Here is a 24,619-nt window from a genome sequence, read left to right on the forward strand (position 1 = left end):
ACAGCGGGAAGTTTGTCAGCTCTCGCCTTCATTCCTTGAGAAACTCAGAACTGGAGCTGAGGGGCCGTGCAGGACGGACCTCGGGGGCGCAGGAGCCCTGTGCAGGCGCGCCCCAGATTCGGAGAGGGGAGGAGCGAAGCGCCCTGTTGGGTCAGGTGTCCCTGAGGTCCCTCCGAGGTGCGGGTGGTGCTGTGGCTGGCACTGTCCACTGGGCAGGTGCATGGCTGTGGTAAGGGGGCTGCTGTAGCTGGCCAGGGACCCCACGGCGTGGTGAGGCGTCGCGATGGCGCAGTGGCCAAAATGCTTCCTAAAATGAACCTCGCCTGCTCCCTGGGAGTGCTGGTCGGCCGCGGTCTCCAGGTGGATCTCGTGCCGCAGGGAGCGGGTCCTGCGCGGGGCAGGGCCTGGCATGCAGCCAGCACCCACGTCTGTAGCAAAGGCCCCGGCGTCCAGTGCCGAGCTGGTGACCCTCAGCAGTGAGTGCTTTTGTGATCTTCGGTGTCCAACGTGGCAGACACGGTCTCGTGGAAATAACGAGCGCCATTCCAAAGACGCCTGCGTGTAACAAGCAGTGTCCTGCGCCCCTCGATGCCCGGACACAACCTGCTGGGGACTGCGGCTCCGGCAGCTGCACTGTCCGCTCCGGCTGGGGGCCCATCTCAGGGCCTCTGGCTGAGGAGCCAAGGCCCCCTTGCAGGAGGGGGTGGGGGAGTCCTTGTGATCGCACACCCCCCACCATGGCCAGGGGCCGGGTGGGAGTAGGGGAGGGAGGGGTGAGCCTGAGTGTGGGGGCGGGGTGTGAGTAGGGGAGGGAGGGCTGAGGAGGGGTGAGCCTGAGTGTGGGGGTAGGGTGTGAGTAGGGGAGGGAGGGCTGAGGAGGGGTGAGCCTGAGTGTGGGGGTGGGGTGTGAGTAGGGGAGCGGCGGGGGGCAGGGAGGGGTGAGCCTGAGTGTGGGGGTGGGGTGCGAGTAGGGGAGGGAGGGCCAGGGAGGGCCAGGGAGGGGTGATCCTGAGTGTGGGGGTGGGGTGCGAGTAGGGGAGCGGCAGGGGGCAGGGAGGGGTGAGCCTGAGTGTGGGGGTGGGGTGCGAGTAGGGGAGCAGTGGGGGGCAGGGTGCGAGTAGGGAGGGAGGGCCAGGGAGGGGTGAGCCTGAGTGTGGGGGTGGGGTGTGAGTAGGGGAGCGGCGGGGATGGGGTGTGAGTAGGGGAGGGAGGGCCGGGAGGGGTGAGCCTGAGTGCCTGAGTGTGACACTGATGTCAGTGGAGACCTGCTCCAAAGACTTCAGAGAAAGGTGCCCGTCTGCCGGGAACTGCCCGTCTGCAGCCTGCACGGAGTCTGCTTCTTTCTCCAAGGACCTGAAAATACCCGGGACTCACAGCTGGGCTCACCCTGCCCACAGGCCTGGTCCCTCCGGCTCCCAGCCCCTCCGCGTGAGCACGTTAAAGCCCTGTCCAGCTCCGTGCCTTCCCCTGGGCTGGCTCTGCTGGCCTGGTGGCCTGATGGCTGAGAAGGCTGAGCACTCTGCACGGTGCCAACACGGATGCGGCTGGCACAGCCTGCCCGTACTCCCCGGCTGCTGCAGGCTGCCCCGGGCCAAGCCGGCCACGTTGCTTTGAGGTCCCCAGAATGTGGGGCAGCAGTGCTGTCACAGCTCTGACAGGGCCTGGAAGGCAGGTGTCAGGCAGCCCTGCCCCCCGGAGCTCTCCCTGGTGTCTCCCCGGGACTCCCTCCCCCAGGGTCACGTGGAGCACGGACGGGTGACTCCCAGCACTGGGCTCAACTAGTGGGAGGCAGCGCGGGCAAGGAGACAGGAGCACAGAAGATGGGGTCTGCGCCCTGAGCCAGAGCCAGGCCTGGTGGAGGCAGAAAGGGGCCGTGGAGGGAGTGGAGGCAGCCAGGCGCTGGCCTGTTTCAGAAACGTGGCTGGGAACGGGGAGGCACAGGCGCACCGCGGGTTGGTAAGGCAACAGGGTCAACAGGTGTTTCTCTCTCCCGGGAGGGAGGTGACTCGCCTGGGGAAAGAAGGCCCGGAAGGCAGGTGTGGAGGAGAGAGGGACGAGCCAGGTGCCAGGGGCACGTGAGGACCTGGGACAGGACACAGAGGGAAGGTGCTGGGGTGGGCAGAGGTGGGCACAGTTGCGGGCTGGAGGGGAGCCTGGGGCTCACGCCTGCCCTGAATGCGGCTCGTGCATGTGCGCCTGTGTACACGGCTTCACCTCCAACCTGGGAGGAACTCACTCCACGTGTGCGATGGCTTTCGCCGTGGGAAGCAGTGGCCCTGGACACTGATGGTCGCGAGTTGACCCTGCCCTGGCTGCCTGCTGCCTTCACCAGGGTGCGCTTCACTCTCAGGACACGTGGGCGGGAGGGGATTCGTTTGGGTAAAAAACAGCTCACTGGGCTGAGAAACACGCCCCCAGAAGCCCCTGCCCGCGACCAAGGGCCAGGGAGGAGGTGATAAGGGAAGACTGGCAAGTGGAGCAGAGGCAATCCCGGAAGCTGCTCTTTCCATCGGAGCAGCTGTCCCTGCTGCCCCGCCCCCGCTCTGGAGGCGCGAGGGATGGGTGACCGTGCCCTGGCGGCGTGCGCGCCGGGCTTCCCTCCTGAGCATTTCAGGGCCTGGTCCTGGCTGCGTTCCTGCCGGTCATCTCGAGGGAGCTGGATGGAGGGTGTCGGTGCTGCTTGTGCTAGCACTGGCACGAGGTCTTGGTGTCCGCTCTTGCCGGGAAAACGGTGGCCAGCCCCCCTCTGCGGCGAAAACCCACCCTGCTGTCTGCCTTCCTGGTGTGGGTTGTGATCTACTGTCAAAAGGCTCCTGGAAAGAGATGCGGGGTGGAGTTGTTCCCTGTAAGAGACGTCTGTCATTTTGTTTGGCACATTGAAATATCGCAGGCACCCACATAGATTCCTCCCCCAACCCGGAACGTAGGGGCTCTCCACACCTGCCACTCAGCTTGCCAGTGCAGGTGTGGCCGGGTGTGTCTGGCAGAACTCTCCAGAGAGAGAGAATCCCAGTCCGAATGCATCGTCCTCCCACCCACGGGGGATGTGTTCCTCAACCCCTGGATGCCCGAGGCGGCCACAGACACCAGGTCCTTGCGTATCCCGTGTTTTCCCCGCAGGCACGTTCCTACGATGGAGTGTAGTGTCTACTGAACACAGAGACAGGGCCAGTGATAGCTGATAGTAAGACAGAACAATTGTAGTGACTGCTGAGCGGGAAAAGGTGCCCTAACCCACTGCTGGTGGGAGCGTGCCCTGGTGCAGCCACCGTGGAAGACAGCGTGGAGACTCCCCGGAAAGCTGAAGGTAGACCTTCCCTGTGACCCAGCCATCCCAGTCCTGGGGATCACCGGTACAGTGAGATCAGCGTTTCAGAGTTGTCTGCACCCCCATGGTTATTGCAGCTCATTCACAATAGCTAAGACGTGGAATCAACCTGGATATGCGTCAACTGATGACTGGACAAAGAAATGATGGGCTATGCACACCATGGAATGCCACTCAGCCATAAAGAATGAAATCCTGTCTTTTGCAACAAAGTGATGCAACTGGAAGCCATGATACTTAGTGAAACAGGCCAGTTCCAGAAAGACGGATACCATGTGTCTTCCCTGGCCTGTGGTAACCTACAGAGTAGCTGACATGTAAGGTGTAGGCGTGCAGTGACATGCTGATACCCAGTGACTGTTGACAGCCCTTGTCTCTACTGTTGGGAACGGTGTTCTTCCTTCATGCTGTTGAACTCTGCTTAGTGTAGGGTTAATCTTACGAGGATATAGTTAAGTGGAAACAGATCTTTGTAAACTAGGAGTGGCAGTGGGAGAGGAAGAGAAGGGAGGGTGGGAGTGTGGTGGGACGCAGGGTTGGGCGGGAAGTGTCACTGGGCTCCTAAGTCCGAGAACATGAAATAACTGAAATGTATAGACCTTAATTAATTAATTAAAACCCAATGCACTGTAACGGAAGTCAGGTGACTCTGTCACTAGCTACTGTAGGCTCGCGCGGCCCCGTAGTAGTGTTCTGGATGGGGGCGGGGCAGGGGTGGCCGTGACCTCCCTTGGACCTGACGAGGAGGCTCGTGTGGGCCTGCATCTTCTGGTTTCTTCTCAAACTCCGCTAGAGAAAATCTGCCGATGCTTCTGAAATGTGCTCCACTGGCTCTCACGCCGACTTTCTCTTCTTGGTGATGCCGGGACCCTGCAGGTCACCGCTCTCACTCGCACTGCCGCTGGAAGCAGCAGATCCTACTAGTAGTGTTTTTATTTTAAAGCAGTATTGATTTAATGTGAGAGGCGGAGAGAGAGAGGGAGGGAGGGAGGGAGAGAGAGAGAGGGGCTGACAGAGCTCTCCCCTCTGCTGGGTGACTTCTCCTGTGCCTACCACAGCCAGGGCTGGGCCAGGCCAGCGCTGCAGGTGGAACTCAACCCAGGCCTCCCACTCGGGGCGCAGGAACCCGGTCTCCTGAGCCGTCCCCTGCGTCCTTGCAGGAGCTGCACTGGCGGGCAGCTGAGTCGGGGGCTAGAGCCAGAGTATGGGACACAGGGGCTGGAGGCGGGGCCTCAGTCGTCAGGCCAGATGCCTGCCCCAGCTGCTGAGATTTTCCACAGTGATGGAGGTACTGACAGCGAGGTTGCCGCCGGCTAGTACTTAAGAAGAGAGGTGTTTGTCACACAGCCCTGATGTCTGTGTTCAGGGAGCTTCTGAAGGGTACGCGCTCGCGACGTATCCGTCAGGTCTCCGTCACCTGCTGTGTCCCCCTACGTCACAGGCGTTTGAAATGGAGGATTTCCCTGTCCTGAGTCCCCGTCCCCGCTGCCAGCTGCAGAGGGGGACGGTGGTGCGTGCAGCTCCCCAGCCCAGCTCCGGAGCCTTGGCCACGTGCGAAGGGCGGGAGGGAGTGGTGGCCGTGCCTCAGGAGTCTGTGCAAAAGTTACACACTCCCAGCTCAGTCTCCTCCCAACTCTCCCCCCAAGCCCTGCAGCTCCAGGGTGGTGGCCGTCAGAGCTCCTGGCTCCTGGCTAGTGGGGGCCTTTAGGAAGTAAAGCAATGGATAGAAGTCCTGTCTCTCCCTCTGCCTCTCCTCCTCCCCCTCCCCCTCGCTCTCCCCCTTGCTCTCTCCCTCCCCTTCCCCCTCCCTCTCCCTCTTCCCCTCCCCCTTCCCCTCCCCCTCCCTCTCCCTCTTCCCCTCCCCCTTCCCCTCCCCCTCCCTCTCCCTCTTCCCCTCCCCCTCCCACTCCCCCTCCCCCTCCCTCTCCCTCTTCCCCTCCCCCTCCCACTCCCCCTCCCCCTCCCTCTCCCTCTCTCTGCCTTTTAAATACATACATATGCACCTCCTTTTTCAGGGCCAGCACTGTGGCCATAGCAAGTTAAGCTGCGCACCTGCAACGCCAGCATCCCGTGTGAACGCTGGTCGAGTCCCGGCTGCTCCACTTCCCATTCAGCTTCCTGCTAACGCGCCTGGGAAAGCAGCAGAGGACAGCCCAAATCCTGGGCTCCTGCACCACGTGGGAGACCCAGATGGAGTTCTAGGCTCCTGGTTTTGGTGTGGCCCAGCCGTGGTCATCTGGGGAGTGAACCAGTGAAGGGATGACGTCTCTGTCTCCCTCTTTCTCCGTAACTCTGCCTTTCAAATAAACAGCTCTTTAATATTCACGCAAATCTTTAAGAAATGTGGTGTGTCAGCTTGTCAGGGCTGTGGGCGCTCAGCTGCTGGGTCAGACGTGATTCCTGGTGCCCTTGTGGGGGTGTTCGTGGGTGGGCTCCACGTCTGAATCGACAGAGTGAGGGAGGTTTGCGGATGAGACCAGATGGAATTCGAGTTTTATTTTGACCTCTTGATATTCGCCTGGGAGTAACTTAACTTTCTTGTAGTATAGCTCTGTAATCTCCTTTTTTAATCCAATACATGGTACGGTGCTCCACTAAAACTTCTTTTTATAACAAAAACACAAAAGCCAATTTTTCTCTCTTTGAACTTGAGTAACTCAGAAACTCTGAGACCAGACCACATCAGAAGAGACACCTCCACAATCCGATCCCTTCTTTTTCCTTCCGTCTCCATAAATAGGAGTTCGGTTTCTTGTTTACTTTCATTTTATTTGCGAGATAGGTCTGGCTTGGTCCCCACGACACCAGCTCATCTTTGTGTCCCACCTGCTAGGAAGTCAGTGTGGGCTCCCACGTGGGTGGCAGGGACTTGAACCCTCACCGCTGCCTCCCGAGGCTCACGTCAGCAAGAGGCTAGCATCAGAGGAGCCAGGACTCGAACCCAAGCTCTCACACGGGATGCAGCGCCCTGTGCCAAACCCCTACCCCAGAACTTCAGGCTTGCCACCTGCTCAGGCTCAGCCCAGCGAGAGAACAGTTCAGACCCGGAGTCGCTGAGCCGCCCGAGTGTGGAGTCGTGGCGCCAGGTGAAGCCGAGTGTCTGGGGGGTCCCCTCCTTGCACTGGTCAGGAAGAGGCGCCACGCCCAGACAGCGGCCCAGCCTGTGTGTGTAGGGGAGGAGCCACCTGCCAGAGCTCCAGGGACGGTCTCACCTGAGACAGGTGAGGGCGCCCTCCAGAGGCTGGCGTGGAGCTCTGGGAAGGGGACGGGGTTGGTGAGCAGGGTGTGATGGGCAGGCGCCAGTTACGCGTGTTGGCATCCGTGTGTGTATTGGGGGGGGGAGGGGCTTCCTAGCGCCTTCCCACCGGGAGACCTGCCCTGCACCTGTGAGGGAAGCATGCCTGCACTCGAGTCTCCAGGCGCGGCAGTCCGAGTGAGCCCAGCCCGTTTCTGCCTGGTGCAGTGTGCTAATGTGTCTCGGGGCCCCTGGGCTGCGTCTGGCCGCACAAGGCCAAGTCCAGGAGCGGTCACGCCCTCGGTCGTTTCACACTCACATGTTGCTGATCGCCCCCTCGGCTCTCCGTATGCTGGCCCGAGCCCCCACACTCTGTGTTTCTGAGGCTCTCGCCCAGCAGGTGGGACGGCCAAGTGCCATGTCAGCAGCGGGCTGCCCCCAGGAATGGAGGTAGGACCTGTGTCTGCTGTGGATAGCACGCCACTGGCTCCCTGTGCCTGCATCCCGAGGGGCGCGTGTGTGTCCTGCACGGGGAGGAGGCTGTCGGGACCAGGGTTGGGACCTCACATTTGTCTGACTTGCAAACACTGGGCCTGGGGCTCGGGTTGCTGTGCCCATGGGTTCCTCTGCCTGCCCCAGACAGGATGCACGTCCAGGACTGGGCAGGGGAGGACATGGAACACAGCCCCTGTGGGGTTTCTGCTTTGCCGGCGGCTGCAGCCCAGTCGTTTGTTCTTGCCACCTGATGTCCGGGGGACAGGAAGCAGCTCAGCTTTGTGTTCCTTCTGCTTTATGAGCTGGCGCGGCAGGCGGGGCCTGCTGGTCACGGTGCTTCAAACACTCAGAAGCAAAGAGACGGCTCTGCCTATGGGACAGGAGCAACACTGATTGGCTGAGGGACCAGTGGGTGAGAGGGTCAAAGTGGAAGAAGGAACATGCCACCGTCGGCGGGAGCTGTGAAGCTGGGCGTGTGACCACGTCAGCTGCCTCAATGACAGCAGCTGCGAGAACTGCACTAGAATGTCCCATGTGAAACCACGGCCAGCCAGGGCCCACGCTCTAGAATGTCCCATGTGAAACCACGGCCAGCCAGGGCCCACGCTCTAGAACGTTCCATGTGAAACCACGGCCAGCCAGGGCCCACGCTCTAGAACATTCCATGTGAAACCAGGGCCAGCCAGGGCCCACGCTCTAGAACGTTCCATGTGAAACCACGGCCAGCCAGGGCCCACGCTCTAGAATGTTCCATGTGAAACCAGGGCCAGCCAGGGTCCACACTCTAGAATGTTCCATGTGAAACCAGGGCCAGCCAGGGCCCACATTCTAGAATGTCCCATGTGAAACCAGGGCCAGCCAGGGCCCACGCTCTAGAACATTCCATGTGAAACCAGGGCCAGCCAGGGCCCACATTCTAGAATGTTCCATGTGAAACCAGGGCCAGCCAGGGCCCACATTCTAGAATGTTCCATGTGAAACCAGGGCCAGCCAGGGTCCACGCTCTAGAATGTTCCATGTGAAACCAGGGCCAGCCAGGGCCCACGCTCTAGAATGTTCCATGTGAAACCAGGGCCAGCCAGGGCCCACGCTCTAGAACATTCCATGTGAAACCACGGCCAGCCGGGGCCCACGCTCTAGAACATTCCATGTGAAACCACGGCCAGCCGGGGCCCACGCTCTAGAACATTCCATGTGAAACCATGGCCAGCCATGCTCCAGGTGCTAGAATGTTCCATGTGAAACCAGGGCCAGCCGTGCTCCAGGTGCTAGAATGTTCCATATACAACCCAAGGCTCCCATAGCTCCACGCTCTAGAGTATTCCATGCATGCCCCCAGACTCCCAGGGCCCATGCTGTCCCCAGTGGCTGCTCGGGCACCCTGTTGCTGCGTGCTTGTCCTGAGGCACGGATGCTAGGTTTCCGGGAACAGACTTGTTTTTCTATTTTTGCTGGCGCTAGGTTCAGGGTTAGAGCAAGAACACAGGACGCAGATCTCGGTGTAGATGTGCACTGGTGTAGGAGGAGCCATTTGGACGACAGTGGGCTGTTCTCTTTTCCCGCGTGTCAGCCTGTCGTGGCTGCAGAACTTAGCCAGGTCCACATCCAGCTGCCCCGTGCTGGGCTCGGCGGTGGTGCCAGCTGGCAGTGGGTGAGCAGAGACGAGTGGCCGTGACCATGTCGAGCGGAGAGCTGACCAGGTTGGCTGCGTGTCTACCTTCCTGCTCTGCCCATCCCACACCAGCCGCGGCTGCCATTCTGTCAGTGAACTCTGTTTCTCCCAAGCATTGTCTCGTGTGAAGAAATGTAGCCCCAAGCATGTGAGTAAACATGAGTAACCGGCCCAGGGACCGCATACCTGGGGCACGCGTTCAGCTGACCGTGACCTCCAACTCCGGCAGGAGGGCATGTGTGTCTGTCGTGCCCTGATGGCAGCATAACCGTTCAGACCTTAAACCATGGAGCCTACCAGACCCGGTTGCCGCGTGCCTGCAGAGTGAGGGAGCCCGGGCCACCTGCTGCCATTGCCAGGCTACCAGCCTGCCCCCGAGTTCAGGAGCCAAGGGGCTCCCTGGCCCGTCAGGCTGCGCCGCCGTGTCTCCTTTGTGCAAAGGAAACAGCGGAGCCTTCGCTCGCAAGGCAAGGAGGTCGTCTCCGCTGGGCTTTCCAACCAAGATGCCGAACCGTCTTCCGGCGGGAGTAGTCCACTCTGGCATAGGACTTGGTTTTCTGTGGCCTTCACTGCAGACTTGAGACTGAGTGATTTATAAAGTAAATAAATTTACTTCGCTCATGGTTCTCAAGATCGGACGGCGCCCCCGGCAAGGACCTCCTGCCGCATCTCACGTGGCTTGGCGGCAAAGTGGACGGGCAGGCAGGAGTGCGTGCAAGAGGAAGGGCAGCGAGCAGCCTTGCTTTATAACCTCTCGCCCTCTTGGTGAAGCATCCCAGAGGCCTCTCGGAGGTCCCACAGCCCACGCCACCCCTGTGGCGATCGGACCCCGTCCCCCGTGCACAGAGGCAGCTTGCACTGCGGGAGCTTCAGGGAGCTTTCCGGATCGTCGCCGTCATCACCAGCCCTGCAGACCAGACACGTGACCCCCGCGTGGACCAGGCCGTGTCACACGTGGCTGAAGCGTGGCGCCAAACCCCAAGCCCGGCAGAGGCCTGGGAGCTTCTATCATTTCTCTGAACGGAAGCATCATGTACAATGCCAAGAATGGCTGCAGGGTGTGGGCGTTCCCACGTGCACGTCTCAGAGCGTCAGCCACATCACACCGCGTGGGTGGTGCCGCAGAGTTGGGAATGCCGTGCCCGAGGGTGTGAGCCATTCCACAAAGTCCCCACGGAGTCCGTGTGCAAACGCGCCCGAGTCAGTACTGCGTGCCCCTCGCTTTGCTCAGTGGAAAAGGACGCGACGGGGAACGGAACAGGCGTCAGCCCCGGCTGTAGCCTGTACCGTGCCGGCCTCCGCCAGCGAGGACACTGGTGTTGCGGTTCGTCCCGCAGCACCGTCATTCTCCACGGGTCTGCGCGGTGCCAGCTGCTTCCCCTGGAAGTCGGTCATCTGTGTCCGCTCCTGCCATCACTCGTGTTTGCGTCTTGTGTCTTCCATAGTTTTCATCCAGACGTTCCTGTCACCGTGATAATCACACACCTAAAGTTTGTTTTGTCACCGTCTTTAAGTCCTGCAACAAAGCTCTCCAGTGCTGCCAAGTAGACTTTGAAATCACGGTCAGAATTTGCTTATTTTTCAATAATTACAGAGTTCCAGAAAGCTGCAGGAAGCGGCACAGTGAGATCCCGTCTGCCCTCCTCCCCAGTCCCTCGGTAACAACATCTCACGTCGCCACAGGACCGTGTGCAGCCGGGAGTCTCACTTCTGGTGCCGTCAGCAAACCTTACACACATTCCACCGGCCTTACGTGTGTGTGTGTGTGTGTGTGTGTGTATTAGTGGCAGTACCATCATCATCGAGATACAGCACCGTTCCCTTGCCACAAAGGTCCCCCATGCTGCGCATTTATGGACACATACCCACACACACGTGTGCATGCACACACACACACGTGCACACACCTGCAGCCACCAGCCCGTTCTGTACAGGGCTGCACGTCAAGGATGTCATGTGGAGTCACACGTGGCATCGCCTCGAGCTGTCAAGTTTTCCCTTTCGTGGCTGCGTGGTATTCCCTGGTGGGATGTGCCAGTGTGTTAACTGCCCGTTGGAGGACATGACGCTTGTCCCAGTTTGTGTGTCGCAAACAGAGCCACTAAGAACGTTCGTGCACAGTTCACGTCTCTGGGTTAAACGCCCAGGACTGCAGCCGCGGGGCCGCGTGGGGAGAGCATGGTGCACCCCGTAAGGAACCGGACAGACTGGTTTCCAGAGGTGCAGTTGCTGCGTCCCGGCCAGCGTTTGATGTCAGCGCCGATCTGCTCTCTTAGCCATTCTGGAGGGTGCGTGTATGCCGCGGCTTTGCGTTGCTGCAGAGTAATGATGCTGAGTGTGCTGTCACGTGACCGCCTGTCTCCCGCGAGACTTCTGTAACGAACTTTGTCTCTCTTCCTTTCTAACTGCCTTGCTCATTCCCTTTGACCGTGACTTTGAGAATTCTTTATCGATTACAGATAACAAGACTTCTCTCAAACATGTGGTGTGCAAGTGTCTTCATTTTCTTAGCGGGGTCTTTAAGCAAAGCCAAAGCTTCCAGTGTTGATGGCGTGCAGGTCGCTGATTTTTCTCTGGTGTCGCGTTAACGACTCTGCCCCTCGCCCAGGGCCTGAAGGTTTCCTCCCAAGAGCGGTGTGGGTGTGGTCTGTGCTGCATTGCTGGTTGACCGTCACATGGGGGCTGCGCTAGGTCGATGTCTCTGCTCGCCTACGGTGCCCCAGCGCTGTCTTTCCGCAGGGTTTCTCACCCCTGGAATCAGGCGGGCGCTCTGGGTGTGCTCCTGGGTTCTGTCCCACTGAGCCCTGCTGTCCCTCCTCCAGCGTGCACTTCGGCCGTCCGAGCTGCGTCCCACACCTGCGTGCTGGCTCCCAAGGCCGTCGCAGGTGCCGTGCGGCCTCTTCTTCCCCCGTGAAGTTTCGAGGAAGCGTTGTGGTCTGCAGGGAGCCTTGCTCGGGTTCCGAGGGCTCTGGGTTGTGCCTGCGGTGGGCGTGAGGGCAGGTGGCAGGTCCGTGTGACCCGTGTTCCGCTCCCTCAACACGCGTGTGTCTGTTGAGCCGGACGTCAGATCCCTCCCGGTGTGTTCTGTAGTTATCCCACTCGGGCGCGGCCTGCGTCTTGTCAGCTCAGTCCTGCGTGGTTCTTGTTCTGGGGTGGGGTACGCGGCTCCGTCACTCCTCAGGCCGGGCTCACCTCTGCTCGGGAGCTGCGTCCCAGCTTCTTCCCCACTTGCTGAACCTCCAGCGCCCCCCAGTTCCTCGCTCTTGTGTCACTGCACAGGCAGCGTCCCGTGTTAGCCGATGCTGAGTGCCGGGGGCCTGGGTCCCAGGTGAGCCTCTGCACGACAGGGACACTTCCCTTCCTCCCAGTGCCAGCCGATGCCCCAGGAGACCAGGGCTTCTGAGTCACCGTTGTGTTTGCTTCTCCGAAATGTGGACTCACATTTGTCCCTGCGCTGTGGCTGACCACTCCCCCTCCTGATTGACACAGAATTCTGGATAGGGCACAGCGCTCGTCTTCCTGACACTGTGACCCGGGGTGGTACTGCCGCCCGCACGGTCGCCTGTGCTGCTGTGGTCCCTTGCCCAGGTGGCCGCTGACGAGCGCTGCAGTCACCCCGGGTGATGGGCTCATCTGCGGCCTGTGTGCTTCTCCGCTGCATCTGTCGGCCAGCGCGGCCACCTGGAGGGACTCTGCACCTGTCCTGTCAGAGCCGGGGCTGGTGAGCTCTCCCTTCACACCGGTCACCTGTGACAACCGTGGCTGCGGAGCGTGGGCCCGGGACAAACAATGTGAGCAGCTTCTCTGCAGAGCCCTGTCGCCTTTCTCCCTGCAGGTCCAGGTCGGGGGCTATCCTTGAGCGGTGCTTCTGCGCACCGGTGTCCCTGCCGCCCGTGCCCACACCCACCGTCGTCCTGATGGCATCCGGGTGACCTGCAGCTCAGCAAACACGCTGGTGTGGGTGCAGGGCCCTCGGCCGGTCCCGACAGGCGGGGCTCCCTCCCCCCACGCCACTTGCCCTTGGCAGCCTCAGAACAGGCAGCGGGGGCACAGATAATGGGCCTAGGGGCTGACGCTCCCAGGTGCTGAAGGGACGTAGATGTCCTCCGTGTCACGCTGTGGGCTTCTCACTTGCGATTTTAAGCCGCAGGTCACCAGCTGTCACTCGTGTCTTGGTGCGCTCTCCGACTGTCCACCTCAAGGACAGAGGTCACACGTACCGAGTGTGAATGCAGCAGAGGGGCGGGATTTTCACTCCTGGTGGCAGATTAGCATAAATAATTCCCGTGCACCTTGCACCAGGCCTGCATCCCACGTGGCTGGGCTTCCCTCCGTGGGCTCCCCCTCCCCTCCGGGAGCAGACCCCAGCCCTACAGAGCTGTTGGTCTGCGGGAGGCGTCTCTGTGCCTCGTCCAGCCACTCCCAGGTCTGAGTCTCTTTGGAGCTCAGGGCATCTGACAAATCCATCAACAGGAGCCCCGGCCCGTCTCCTCAGGGTGGGAACGGTGCCCGAGGAGGCGTGGCCTGGCAGGGAGTTTCTGAGATGAGGTGAAGGAGGCCACATTCGGAGCCTGCACCTGAGACTCACACCCCGGCCAGGAGCCCTCTGGGGTCCTTCCCGGCTTTGCCACTCCCTTGGGGCAGCTCACAGCGTAAGGTGGGGGGGGCAAGATGGCGCCTGGTTCGGTTATGGGGTGGTAGGGACTGTGACTGAGGGGCACGGCAAGCAGTGATGGTGTGGAAAGAGCCGGTGAGGCGGGGGAGCTTCAGGTCCAAACCTCGGAGACGGAGATGCAAGATTGACAGGGGAGGGGTGGCGGAGGGGCGGGACTTGAGAGTAGAGAGAGACGTGGAGGTTGGGCTGTGTGGGTGTCACTCTGCTCGCTCGGCTGAAGACTCTGAAGTTGGGCCCAGGAAACGCGTGGGGCTTCATCCTGAGGATGGAGGAAGCTGCAGGCCAGCCCACGCCCTGCTCAGCACCGTGCACGTGGCCGCTTCCCCGGCTCTCTGGTGGGCCAGGTCTCCCTTTGTGCAGAGGAGGCACGCGTGGTCTGGGATGGAGGAGGAGTGAGGGCTCAGCCACGCCGCCGCAGACTCTGTCCTCCGCGATCCTGCTGCATCCCGCTCAGCCTCCCGAGAGCAGGCAGTGGCAGTGCCCAGCTGGAGGCCGGAGGGCTGGCCGCCCAGATCTGCATCTCCGGCTCGCGCGCCGAGCCACGCTCCCGGCGTTTCAGAGTGCTGTCCGTGTCCTGGCGTCCCGGCCGGCGTTTGCCATGTCCTTCCTTCTGCTCCTCCCTGCTTCCCTTCCCCCGAGTGAGCAGGGGAGGCGGGCGGCCCGGCAGGTGCCGGAGCTCACAGCTAGGCTTCGTCCACACAGGGTCAGGGTGCCCTGGCCCGGATGGCCCCGGCGGCTGCTGCGCGTGCCCGTCTGGTGGAGCGCCCTGCAGAGGCCGTGGGGGCAGCGAGCCCATTGCCACAGCGGGCCCTGGTCCTCCAGAAAGAGCCGCTGGAGGGAAGGAAAGGCCTAGCCGTCTTTCAGAAACCCATGCAACAGCCGGCACGGTGCTTGCGCAGGGAGGGCTCGGCCTCCGCTGTCTCCGCCTGCTTGGCTGGGCTCGGCGCTTCCCACCTGGTGTCTTCGGATGGCGCTGAAATTCACTGTCCGTTCAGCCGAGCGGCTGCCTGCTACGCGACGCTGCTGGCTGCGCTGTGGGAGTCAGCGTAGGCAGGAAGGGGGGACCCGGGCGACAGGCACCACCTGCACTTGCGACCCCCTGCCCTGTAGGTGGAGGGCGTCAGTGACCATTGTCCAGAAGTGTTGTCCTTACTAAAGAGGGAGGGGCGTTTATTTAAGTGACAAGTGACCTTGGGTTTACTTCCCCGTGGGTGGGTCCGTGGTGGGGAAAGACGCCACAGGAGTTCCTCCGAGAGCTTGGGGCTGTCTCTAACCCTGGACCCCGAGGGCTTGGGGCTGTCTAACCCTGGACCGCGGGCTTTTCTACTGGGGGATCAGAGAGGCCACTGCACAGGCAGCAGACAGCACAGGTGACGCACACAGGGCCCAGGGCCCCGGCTCCGTCTCCCTGTGAAATCAGGAGATTTCAGTACAGCCGCAGGGTCCCCAGGGGCTGGCCCAGCCCTGTGGTTCCAGGAGCACAGATCCTGGGCTGGGCTGGGCTGGGCTGGGCAGGGCAGGGCTGGGCTGTGGCTGGGCTGGGCTGGGCTGGGCTGGGCTGGGCAGGGCAGGGCTGGGCTGTGGCTGGGCTGGGCTGGGCTGGGCTGGGCAGGGCTAGGCAGGGCTGGGCTGGGCAGGGCTGGGCTGAGGCTGGGCTGGGCTGGGCAGGGCAGGGCTGGGCTGTGGCTGGGCTGGGCTGGGCTGGGCAGGGCTGGGCAGGGCAGGGCAGGGCTGGGCTGGGCTGGGCTGGGCTGAGGCTGGGCTGGGCAGGGCTGGGCTGGGCAGGGCAGGGCTGGGCTGGGCTGGGCTGGGCTGAGGCTGGGCTGGGCTGGGCTGGGCAGGGCTGGGCTGGGCAGGGCAGGGCTGGGCTGGGCTGGGCAGGGCAGGGCTGGGCTGGGCAGGGCAGGGCAGGCCTGGGCTGGGCTGGGCTGGGCTGGGCTGGGCAGGGCAGGGCTGGGCAGGGCAGGCCTGGGCTGGGCTGGGCTGGGCTGAGGCTGGGCTGGGCTGGGCTGGGGCTGGGCTGGGCTGGGCTGGGCTGGGCAGGGCAGGCCTGGGCTGGGCTGGGCTGGGCTGAGGCTGGGCTGGGCTGGGCTGGGGCTGGGCTGGGCTGGGCTGGGCTGGGCAGGGCAGGGCTGGGCTGGGCTGGGCTGAGGCTGGGCTGGGCTGGGATGGGCTGGGCTGTGGCGTGCTTGCTTATCACCCAAGTAATGGACGCAAAGCAGGGAGCTTCACACCTTCTCTTCTGAGTTCAGAAAGTCCCACAGTGGATCAGACAGCAGGGGTGGGCTGTGCTCATTGTTTACATGAATTTCAGTCTCCAACAATCCTCGGTGAGGTGGGGGTGGGGATGGAGGGGGCCTCGCGGCTCAGCCGCTCCCTCGGCTGGGACAGGAGCCGCGTCTGCCGTGAACTGTGACGTTACAGTTTCTCCCCAAAGCGTTTGTTCACACAGGAAGTGAAGACGCTGCTTCCAAAGCGCCATGGAAAATGGAATTCAAGGGCAAGTTTGTTTGGAGGGCAGACGTGGAATCCATGCGGTTTCCGCATGGCGTGCGTTTCCATGAACTTTTTGAAGACCCCTTAAGTGCACCAAAAATGCACCCATCTTCGTTCCATTTCCACGGAGCGTTTGAAGCGCCTCTGTGCAGGCCCTGGTTGGAGACCGGCCCCCTCCTCACCCAGGCCTGCAACCGAGCTGGGGGCAGGGCCTGCACTCCGCATCTTGGAAGGGAGGGAGGGGCCCGGGGGCCCACAGCGGCTGCGTGGCCGCTCCGGGGAGCTGACTGCAGAGGGCTCTTGGCCAGTTCTCTCTGTGCCTTCTGTGCCGGCCAGAGCCAGAAACAGGGAAGGGAGGATGGCCGGGGGCACGGGTGGGAGGGGGCTCTCAGGGAGAAACAGATAATGCAGGGACTGGTTGGGCCGCGACGCCAGCAAACACCTCCTTCCCAGGTTCCCCCGCCCCCTGCTGGACTGACAGGTGCCCACGTCCTGTGGCTTCGGGGATGAGAAGCCCTGGGATGGAAAAGTGCAGTGACTTCTGCCCATGTCGTGGCTGACGGACAAGGGCCTGTTCTCAGACAGAGAAGCCCTGCTGCCGGGGCAGACGGCCCTGTCTCGCCTTCCTCTGCCGTGGGTCCTCCGGTGGCCGGGTCACACCGTGTGTGCCAGCTGGGGCCGCGGCTTCAGGGCCGTGTAAACGGGACCCAGGAGGAGGCGAGACATCCGCGTCTCCACCTGCACACGCGGGACCTGACGTGCGGCTTCTGGGAGAGACCGCCGTTGGGGAGCGTGTCCTCGCGTGCTGCCCTGTGTCGGGGAGTGTGTCCTCGCGTGCTGCCCTGTGTCGGGGAGCGTGTCCTCACGTGCTGCCCTGTGTCGGGGAGCGTGTCCTCACGTATTGCCCTGTGTCGGGGAGCGTGTCCTCGCGTGCTGTCCTGTGTCGGGGAGCGTGTCCTCGCGTGCTGTCCTGTGTCGGGGAGCATGTCCTCACATGTTGTCCTGTCTGCACGCATCCCAGTCTGGGGAGCAGCAGAGCGGGTTTCGTCACGAGTCCCTTTAGGTGCCCTTGAGGGCCCGGTCCTCCCAGAGAGGCGTGCAGGGGACACACAGGCCCCGGCAGTCATTCCCCACAGCCAGGCGACTGCAAGGCACGCCATGTGGGATGCCGTGGTGTTTGGAGTCCACGCTGAGGGCCCCGCCCATGACCCCCGAAGGCACATGCTGGGATGGCCACGGTCTCCCCATGTCCTGACCACGTGCCGCCGGGATAGCCGTAGTCACCCAATGTCCTGACCGTGTGCCGCCGGGATGGCTGCGGTCTCCCCGTGTCCTACCATGTGCCACCGCGATGGCCGTGGTCTCCCCGTGTCCTACCATGTGCTGCCAGGATGGCCGCAGTCTCCCTGTATCCTGACTGTGTGCCACTGGGATGGCCGCAGTCTCCCTGTATCCTGACTGTGTGCCACTGGGATGGCTGCAGTCTCCCCGTGTCCTACCGTGTGCCGCCAGGATGGCCACTGTCTCCCCGTGTCCTGACCGTGTGCCGCCAGGATGGCCGCGGTCTCCCCGTGTCCTGACCGTGTGCTGCCAGGATGACTGCGGTCTCCCCGTGTCCTACCGTGTGCCGCCGGGATGGCTACAGTCTCCCTGTGTCCTGACAGTGTGCCGCCGGGATGACTGTGGTCTCCCCGTGTCCTACCGTGTGCCGCCGGGATGGCCACTGTCTCCCCGTGTCCTGACCGTGTGCCGCCAGGATGGCCGCGGTCTCCCCGTGTCCTGACCACGTGCCGCCGGGATAGCCGTAGTCACCCAATGTCCTGACCGTGTGCCGCCGGGATGGCTGCGGTCTCCCCGTGTCCTGACCGTGTGCTGCCGGGATGGCCGCGGTCTCCCCGTGTCCTGACCACGTGCCGCCGGGATGGCCACGGTCTACCTGTGTCCTACCGTGTGCCGCCGGGATGGCCGCGGTCTCCCCGTGTCCTGACCGTGTGCCGCTGCTGTCTTGCAGGAGGAGGGGCTCGTGAAGGAGATTGACATCAGCCACCATGTGAAGGAGGGGTTTGAGAAGGCCGACCCGTCCCAGTTTGAGCTGTTGAAGGTGTTGGGACAGGGCTCCTACGGGAAGGTGAGTAGGACCCCGGGCGGCTACGGGTGGGGCTCAGGGCTGCCGCGGGAGGCCCGCGTCCTCTGTGGCTCGTGGCTCATGGCTTGCCCCCGCCACGCAGACTCCGTGCACGGCAGGAACTCCCTGACTGTGGGGCTGTGCAGTGTGAGGACCCCGTACCCCTGAGCCTGCCAGGCCACACCTGTGCCCTCGCCCACGGCCTCCCTCGGCGTCTCCTTTAGCCCCGCGGGCGGGAGGCGCCAGCGTCCCCCGAGTGCATCCTCCACAGCTGTGTCAAAGGGGAGACAGTGATGGGAGGGGGGCAGCACTCCCTGGAGCGGGCGCCCGCCTGTCCTCGGCCAGGTAGGCTGGGGTTTGCCGATGGCGCTGCTCCTTACTGTCCGGGTCCACGCACGTCCCTGCGCCCTCTGCCTCCGCTTCCCGTGCACGGCCCACTTGCAGCGCCGCGTGCTGGCTCTGAAAGGCTGTCTAAGAGGTCCCTGGAATAGGCGCACATGCCGCCTAGCAGCGGCCTAAGCTGTACCTGTGCACACAACTGCCCTGTCCCTCCCGTCCTCACCTCCAAGTCACAGCAGGAAGAGCTGGAACCACGACTCTCCGTGGAGTGCCACGTCCGTAGACAGCAGGCTGTCAGCAAATGCTTCTCACTCGCGACCTGTGCCTTCCTGCGGCGCGTGCTGACCGCTCTGGGTCCTTGATGCCGACCGTTAGATCGAGTTCTAGAGCGCGGGCCTGCAGTACCCCGGGCGCCGCTTGTCCTGTGGGGCCGCAGGCGCTGCCCCGAGCCCTCGGTTCCCAGCTGACGTCCACCCACGGGAAACCTGGTGGATTTCGGCGTGGGATTGGCACGGCGGTGTGGCTGTGAAGCTGGGAAGGCGGGCGTGCGCTGCTCTGTGGGCGACGGATCAGACTGAAGCACGCAGGACTGCGCCCATGCAGAGACCCCGGGCCTGGGAGGCCGGCTGCTCCCTGCCGTTCACGGCACAAAGATGGCAGGCTCTCGTGATGTAACCAGCATTACTAAAAATACAGCGCACAGCCGGCGTGGTGTGGCCGTGGGATGTCTTCCCGCCAAGTGACAGAGTAGCCCACTGAGGGAGGGCCTTCGCTCCGCCCTGAGAACCACGGCTCGGAAACAGGCCAGCACCGGTTTTCCCCGGGCCTCAGCCGCTTGCCGTGACTCGTGAAGGTGTCCGGCCCGCGCAAGGCGCCGTCTGCCAAGCCTGTCTGTCCAGCGAGGAGGCGGCCCGCTGGGGCCCAGGCAGTGTCCCCATCACCGCAGCTGACGTGCGGGAGTGCCTGGGGGCGGGGGCAGGGGAGCTCTGCCAGCCCCACAGGGGCGCAGACCCGGGGCCTCTTAGCTGGGCGGGGACACCCCCTGAGAACGCCCCCTAGGACCAGTGCATCATGTGGGAGGAGAAGCTTCCCCGGGCCCTCATTCAGATTACAGAGTTTTAATTTCAATTTTGCTTAAAAAAAAAAAAAAAAGACAAAACAAAGCTCATTGCTTGGAAAACAGCAAGTGGAGGCCTGCGTGAGGCGGGGCCCCCAGGGGTGCACACACGTCTGGGTTCACATCCCCCGAGCTGAGAGCCAGGGCGCAGCAGGAGGCGTCATGGCAGAGCCGGCTCCCGCGGGACGGGACCTTCTGAGCGGCTGGCGTGGACGGGGCCGCGGAGGGAGAGGCGCTGCTCCGGGGTTTCCTGGGCAAGGTTTGCAGGACACACTGGCGTCAGGGTGCACACTGCACTTGTCCACTGGGTGCTCGTTTGCACTGTTGGTGTGAAAGCAAAACTCACGCCAGCGGGGAGCCCGTGGGTTCTGATGCCCCCGTCTGGCGGGGGGCAGCGGCCCCGTGCACGGTCATCCTCCTGCGACAGCCAGGCACAGGGAATGCGTCCACCCTGAGGCAGCTCCCAGCCTCGGACCATGCACCGGGAGCACCGGGACCTGGCAGGCCCGGAGGCCCCCACCCCCCCAGAGGGGCTCGGAGTCTGGAGACCCAGGAGTGAGCAGGCATCGCCCCACCTGCAGACCTTCACGTAAGTGCCTGGCAGGACTCCAGGTGGCCCCCGGGGCCTTCAGGTGGCTCTGTCCTCCTGCCCGGCACGGCACGGGTCCTCGACTAGGCTTCTCCTCGGTCTGCTCTCTGCCCGTGACCCAGAGTGAGACAGGCGTGGTCACAGGAGCACAGGACCGTCCCTGTCCCAGAAGCAGACAACTGTCCTTGTCACAAAACACAGTACGGTCCCCATCACAAAGCATCAGACTGTCCTCATGGCTACAGCACAGGCCTGTCTGCCACAACCCTGGGACCCCACCCCACCCCTGAAGCACAGGGCTGTCCCCATCACAAAACGTAGGGCTGTCCCTCTCCCGGAAGCATGGGACTGTCCTTGTCACACGCACAGGGCTGTGCCCGTCACAAAACCATAGGCGTATCTCTTCACAAAGCTTAGAACTGTGGCTATCCCAAGAGCTGGGGAGTGTCGCTGTCTCAGAAAAAACAGTCCCTGCCGCAGAAGTCGTGAAGGGCCCTTGTCACAATGCATAGAACTGTCACTGTCATGAGTGTAGGGCCGTCCGCGTCACGGGAGTGTAGGGCTTTCCCTGTCACAGGGGCACAGGGCTGTCCCCACCAGCAGCGCTGGGCACAGAGCGCGGGCCTCCTGCCGCGAGATCTCTCGGGCACCCTGAGCAGAGCACACGTGTGCCAGCCCGAGCGTCCTGCACACGCGGTGAGCCAGGTCGCCGTCACGGTTACAGCCACATCGGGAGAGCGGGGCCGCTGTGGAGGTGGGCAAGAGAAAGATGCGGCTAAGCCTGCTCCCCGAGAACAGAAGCAATGTAAGCGTCGCACCGGGCAAGCCGTGCGGCAGCAGGGGCAGCGAGCCGTGTGGACCTCCTGCTGCAGGGGCCCGCGGGGGCGGGGGGTGCTCCCTGGGCTCGTCCAAGGGAAGGGCCGGGCGGAGGGGACTTTCACGTTTCCATCAAACCTGGGAAATGCTCTGTGGGTGTGACTCCCACATTCTGAGAAGGGAGCAAGGGAAATAAAAAATCCTTATTTTTGTCTGACTCACGGGGTGGGGGGGTGGCTTGTTAGCCTGGGTCATGCACTGTCCCCTTGGGGGTGTGGTTACACCGTGTCCCTGGGTGCCCTCCGCCCGGCGGGCTCTGCAGACAGATGCCAGGTTCCAAAGCTGAAGATTTTGCTCAGAGAACAGGGTCGTGTCGCGCAGCCACGGGAGCGCGGGGAGCGCGGGGAGCGCCGGTGCCTCTGCGGCTTTGCCCCGCGTGCTGAGTGGCTACTGCAGAAGCTGCTAAAAATGAAACGCGGGAGACACAGGAGGCCGGCGAGATTAAGTATTAAAGAGCCAGCGCCGCCAGCTGCTAGAACGGTCAGAACCTTCTCCAGCGCATCGGGACCGGGGCCTGAATGGCATAAGCAGGTCAGAGCGAGGCGGGGAAGGCTGGGCGCCCGCCAAGCCCGTGGCCACGCGCCTTCCCCGCTGCGTTTCCGTGTTCCTGCACTTTGCTGTCCATCTCAAGGGCTGCTGTCTTCTGGCGGGAGCGCTGTTGACCGCAGGGCGGCCCCTGCTGCAGCCACGTGGGAGTGCCCGGCATGTGGCAGGCACCCCGTGGACATGGACAGAGTGAGCTTCTCCTGTTCTGCCAGGAACACGGAAGCACAAGCTGCAGCTTCACCCAGCGGCCGTCTCGTTTTTCAGAAAACTCGTTTTATTTACTTGAAAGGCGGAGAGAAAGAGACACAGAGAACTCCCCCACTGGTTCACTCCCCAGTGCCTGCAACAGCCAGGACCTCAATCCAGGTCTCCCGCGTGGCTGGCAGGGACAGGAGTACGGAGTCGTCACCTGCTGTCTCCCAGGGTCTGCAGGAGGGTCTGGAACCAGGAGCAGAGCTGGGAGCTGGACCTGGACACCCCGGTGCGGGGTACAGGTGTCCCAAAGGAGGTCTCAATGGCTGTGCCAAATGGCCGCCCCGGCCGTCTCATTTTTCAAGTATAAAATATGTTTTGTTGGTAAATACCTGTGCAAATTGGGCGTTACCTCAGGTGGTGACTGGTGGCTGTGCGCGTGGACGTGGCTGTCCGTGTACACTGCCGTGGTCGAGATGGCTCACTGCGGTCATGCCTTCTGCCGTGGTCTGTTCCGCGTGTCTCTGAGCGTGACTGAATGTGCACACTGGGTCCTTGGCCCGGCAGCCCAACAGCCTGATGCCGGCACCTGCTGAGAACGTGACGGGAGCCTTCTGCCGCGTCACAGCCACGGTGAGGGGGCCAGGGCGGAGCCAGAGAGCTCGCTTCCGCAACGAAGCCCCCTTGCGAGGACAGCCTCAGTGCATCCGTGGGCGTGGAGCCCTGTGACAGATGTCAGGTCCACGAGAGCAAGGCCAGCCCCGTGCGTGTGCGTGTGTGCGTGTGCTCGGGTGTCCGGGATGCAGGGGATGTTGGCTCATGAGGTCACAGAGAGCGAAAGGTCAGAAGCTGGCAGCCTTGGAACTGGCGAGAGCCGGGACAGCCCCAGGCTGAAGCTGAGGCCGTGCGCTTGATCCGCGGTGACCGGGGCCCGCCCCATCGCAGGGCAGGACCAGCAGCTGGAACGCCCTGTGCCAGTTCCTGTGCTCTGGCCCAGGAGGGTTTCCCTGCCCTGCACCACGCCCAGTGGAAACATGGCACCTGCTGGCCAGCAGCCCCGTCCGCCCCTTGCCCCCTTTTCCTACCCCAGGGCCCAGCTTTCTCTCTCAGTCCCCTCCACGGGCCTCTCTGGGACCACCCAGCCGTGCTCATCCCCGGGCTCCTGGCCGCACCTCCTGCCACAGCCCCAGGTGCCACTGGAGCTGAGGGGCGGGGCCGGCCGCTCTGCCTGGAAGCAGTCCCGGCAGCAGCTGGGATCCGGCCCCTCTCGCCAGGGCTGCCGCACCCCTGCCTGCCTGACCGGAGTCCTTCCTCCTGCAGGGACTTCCAGGACCGCAGCACGCTGTCCCTGGCGGCCCCGGAGCCGGGTCCCACAGGAGGCAGGATGCTGGGCAGCTTGTGTGTGAGGCTGGGCCGCGCCCTGCTGCCCTGCCTGGAACGCAGGCCTGCTGCCCGAGCTGCAGGAGGCCCCAGCAGCTGATCGAATTCGTGGCGACGGCCTTTCGGGAGCCCCCTGCTGGTTGCCCGCGGTTCTCCCAGACCTGACGCATGCCCTGAGCAGGGTGTTGCCGCCCAGGACAACACCGCGCTGCCGCGCTGGGCCGCACTTCTCCCTGGGCAGAGGAGCGGGATGTGTCCTCGTGGACGTGGTGCTTCCCATTTGAGAAGGGACTGTGACCGAGCGGTGACAGCGACCGGCAGGATGCTTGGGGACTGAGCTGGGGCAGGAGGCAGTGGGCACCTGCAGGGCACAGGGTGCAAACATGGAGCTGCGTCTTGTCCATGTGTCTTCCCCACCCACCCCCGTTACTGTGTCCCCACAAGGGGCACTCGGGCCTGCGGGCCTGTTCCAGCCTCCCTCCACTCTGGGAGGCCCTGCTCAGGAAGGTCCCGAATGTTCTCTCTCGTCCAGGGCAGGAGTTGTCACCACACTGACACAGCCAGCAGGAGGCTGCAGCCCTCACACTGCCTCCCACTCACCTGCTGGCTCCGTGGACACGTGGGCCCACAGGGGCTGCCTGGAGCCGGAGGCCTGGTGCCTACCTGTGAGGCTTGCACGGGAGGCGTCTGGGCCCGGTGCCCTGCAGGGAGACCACCTCTGCTAGGAAGCCCCCCCCACAACCGGACACGGCCCTGCCCCGGTCATTCTCTGTGTGCAGATTGTGGCTGTAAACCACACTCCGGGTTTTCCTTGCGTTTTGTTTGCTAATTTTGTTGGGAGACCATTGATCCAATTTTAAACTGAACGTCTCCCAGTTATCTTTCCTGTTTTGTTTTCCTCCATGATGCACATTAAAACAAACAAACAAACAAAAAAAAAGTGCTTCAGAAAGGGCTGTCAGACGCCCACAGAACACCCAGGACGCAGGTGGGCGATAACTCCGTAAACCCAAGCCGCTGAACTTTGAGTGAAGACAGTTCCAAAACAGACGGGTTCATCTTGAAACTCGGAAGGAGCCTGACGGGCGTGGTCGGCAGTACCTGTGCGTGGTCCCCGCCGTGGGGATTCACAGCGCCGTGGAAAAGGAGCCAGCAAAGTCCCTGCAAACCCCTTAACAGCTGGTCCCAGACGGGGTGACGGTGCTGCCGTGGTATCGAGTGGGACGGGAGTGGCGCCCACAGCCGAGGGTGGTGCTCCTGCAGCCCCCGACGCTGCCCACCCCGGCCGTCGGCAGGGACACGGAGCTGGAGAAGCCGCGGCTCCCCACAGCGTGTTCCTTTCTCTGGGGGCCTTCCTCTCATCTCCGTTGCCCCCGGCAACTCCAGTCAGGAAAAGGTGTTGGGAGCCACGCGGTCTCAGGCGTCCCGCTCTCCCCTTGCAGGTGTTCCTGGTGCGGAAGGTCAAGGGCTCTGACGCCGGGCAGCTGTACGCCATGAAAGTCCTCAAGAAGGCCACGCTCAAGGGTAAGGTTGCGCCCTGCGCCCTGCGCCGCC

At 62.9% G+C, this 24,619-nt stretch overlaps 1 protein-coding gene across 4 annotated transcripts in view; it reads left to right on the forward strand.

Annotated features, from left to right (window-relative positions):
* The window catches only part of RPS6KA2 (ribosomal protein S6 kinase A2), a 299,653-nt gene that overhangs the window by 191,285 nt on the left and 83,749 nt on the right, over positions 1–24,619 (forward strand). For all 4 annotated transcript variants that reach the window (XM_070073285.1, XM_070073284.1, XM_070073287.1 and 1 more), the window contains 2 exons: positions 17,913–18,029; positions 24,508–24,589. In XM_070073285.1, the coding sequence (XP_069929386.1) occupies positions 17,913–18,029; positions 24,508–24,589 (199 nt within the window). The remainder of the gene's footprint in view (positions 1–17,912; positions 18,030–24,507; positions 24,590–24,619) is intronic.

Source organism: Oryctolagus cuniculus, chromosome 5 (genome assembly GCF_964237555.1).
Source record: "Oryctolagus cuniculus chromosome 5, mOryCun1.1, whole genome shotgun sequence".
In the NCBI taxonomy this organism is placed as follows: Eukaryota; Metazoa; Chordata; class Mammalia; order Lagomorpha; family Leporidae; genus Oryctolagus; species Oryctolagus cuniculus.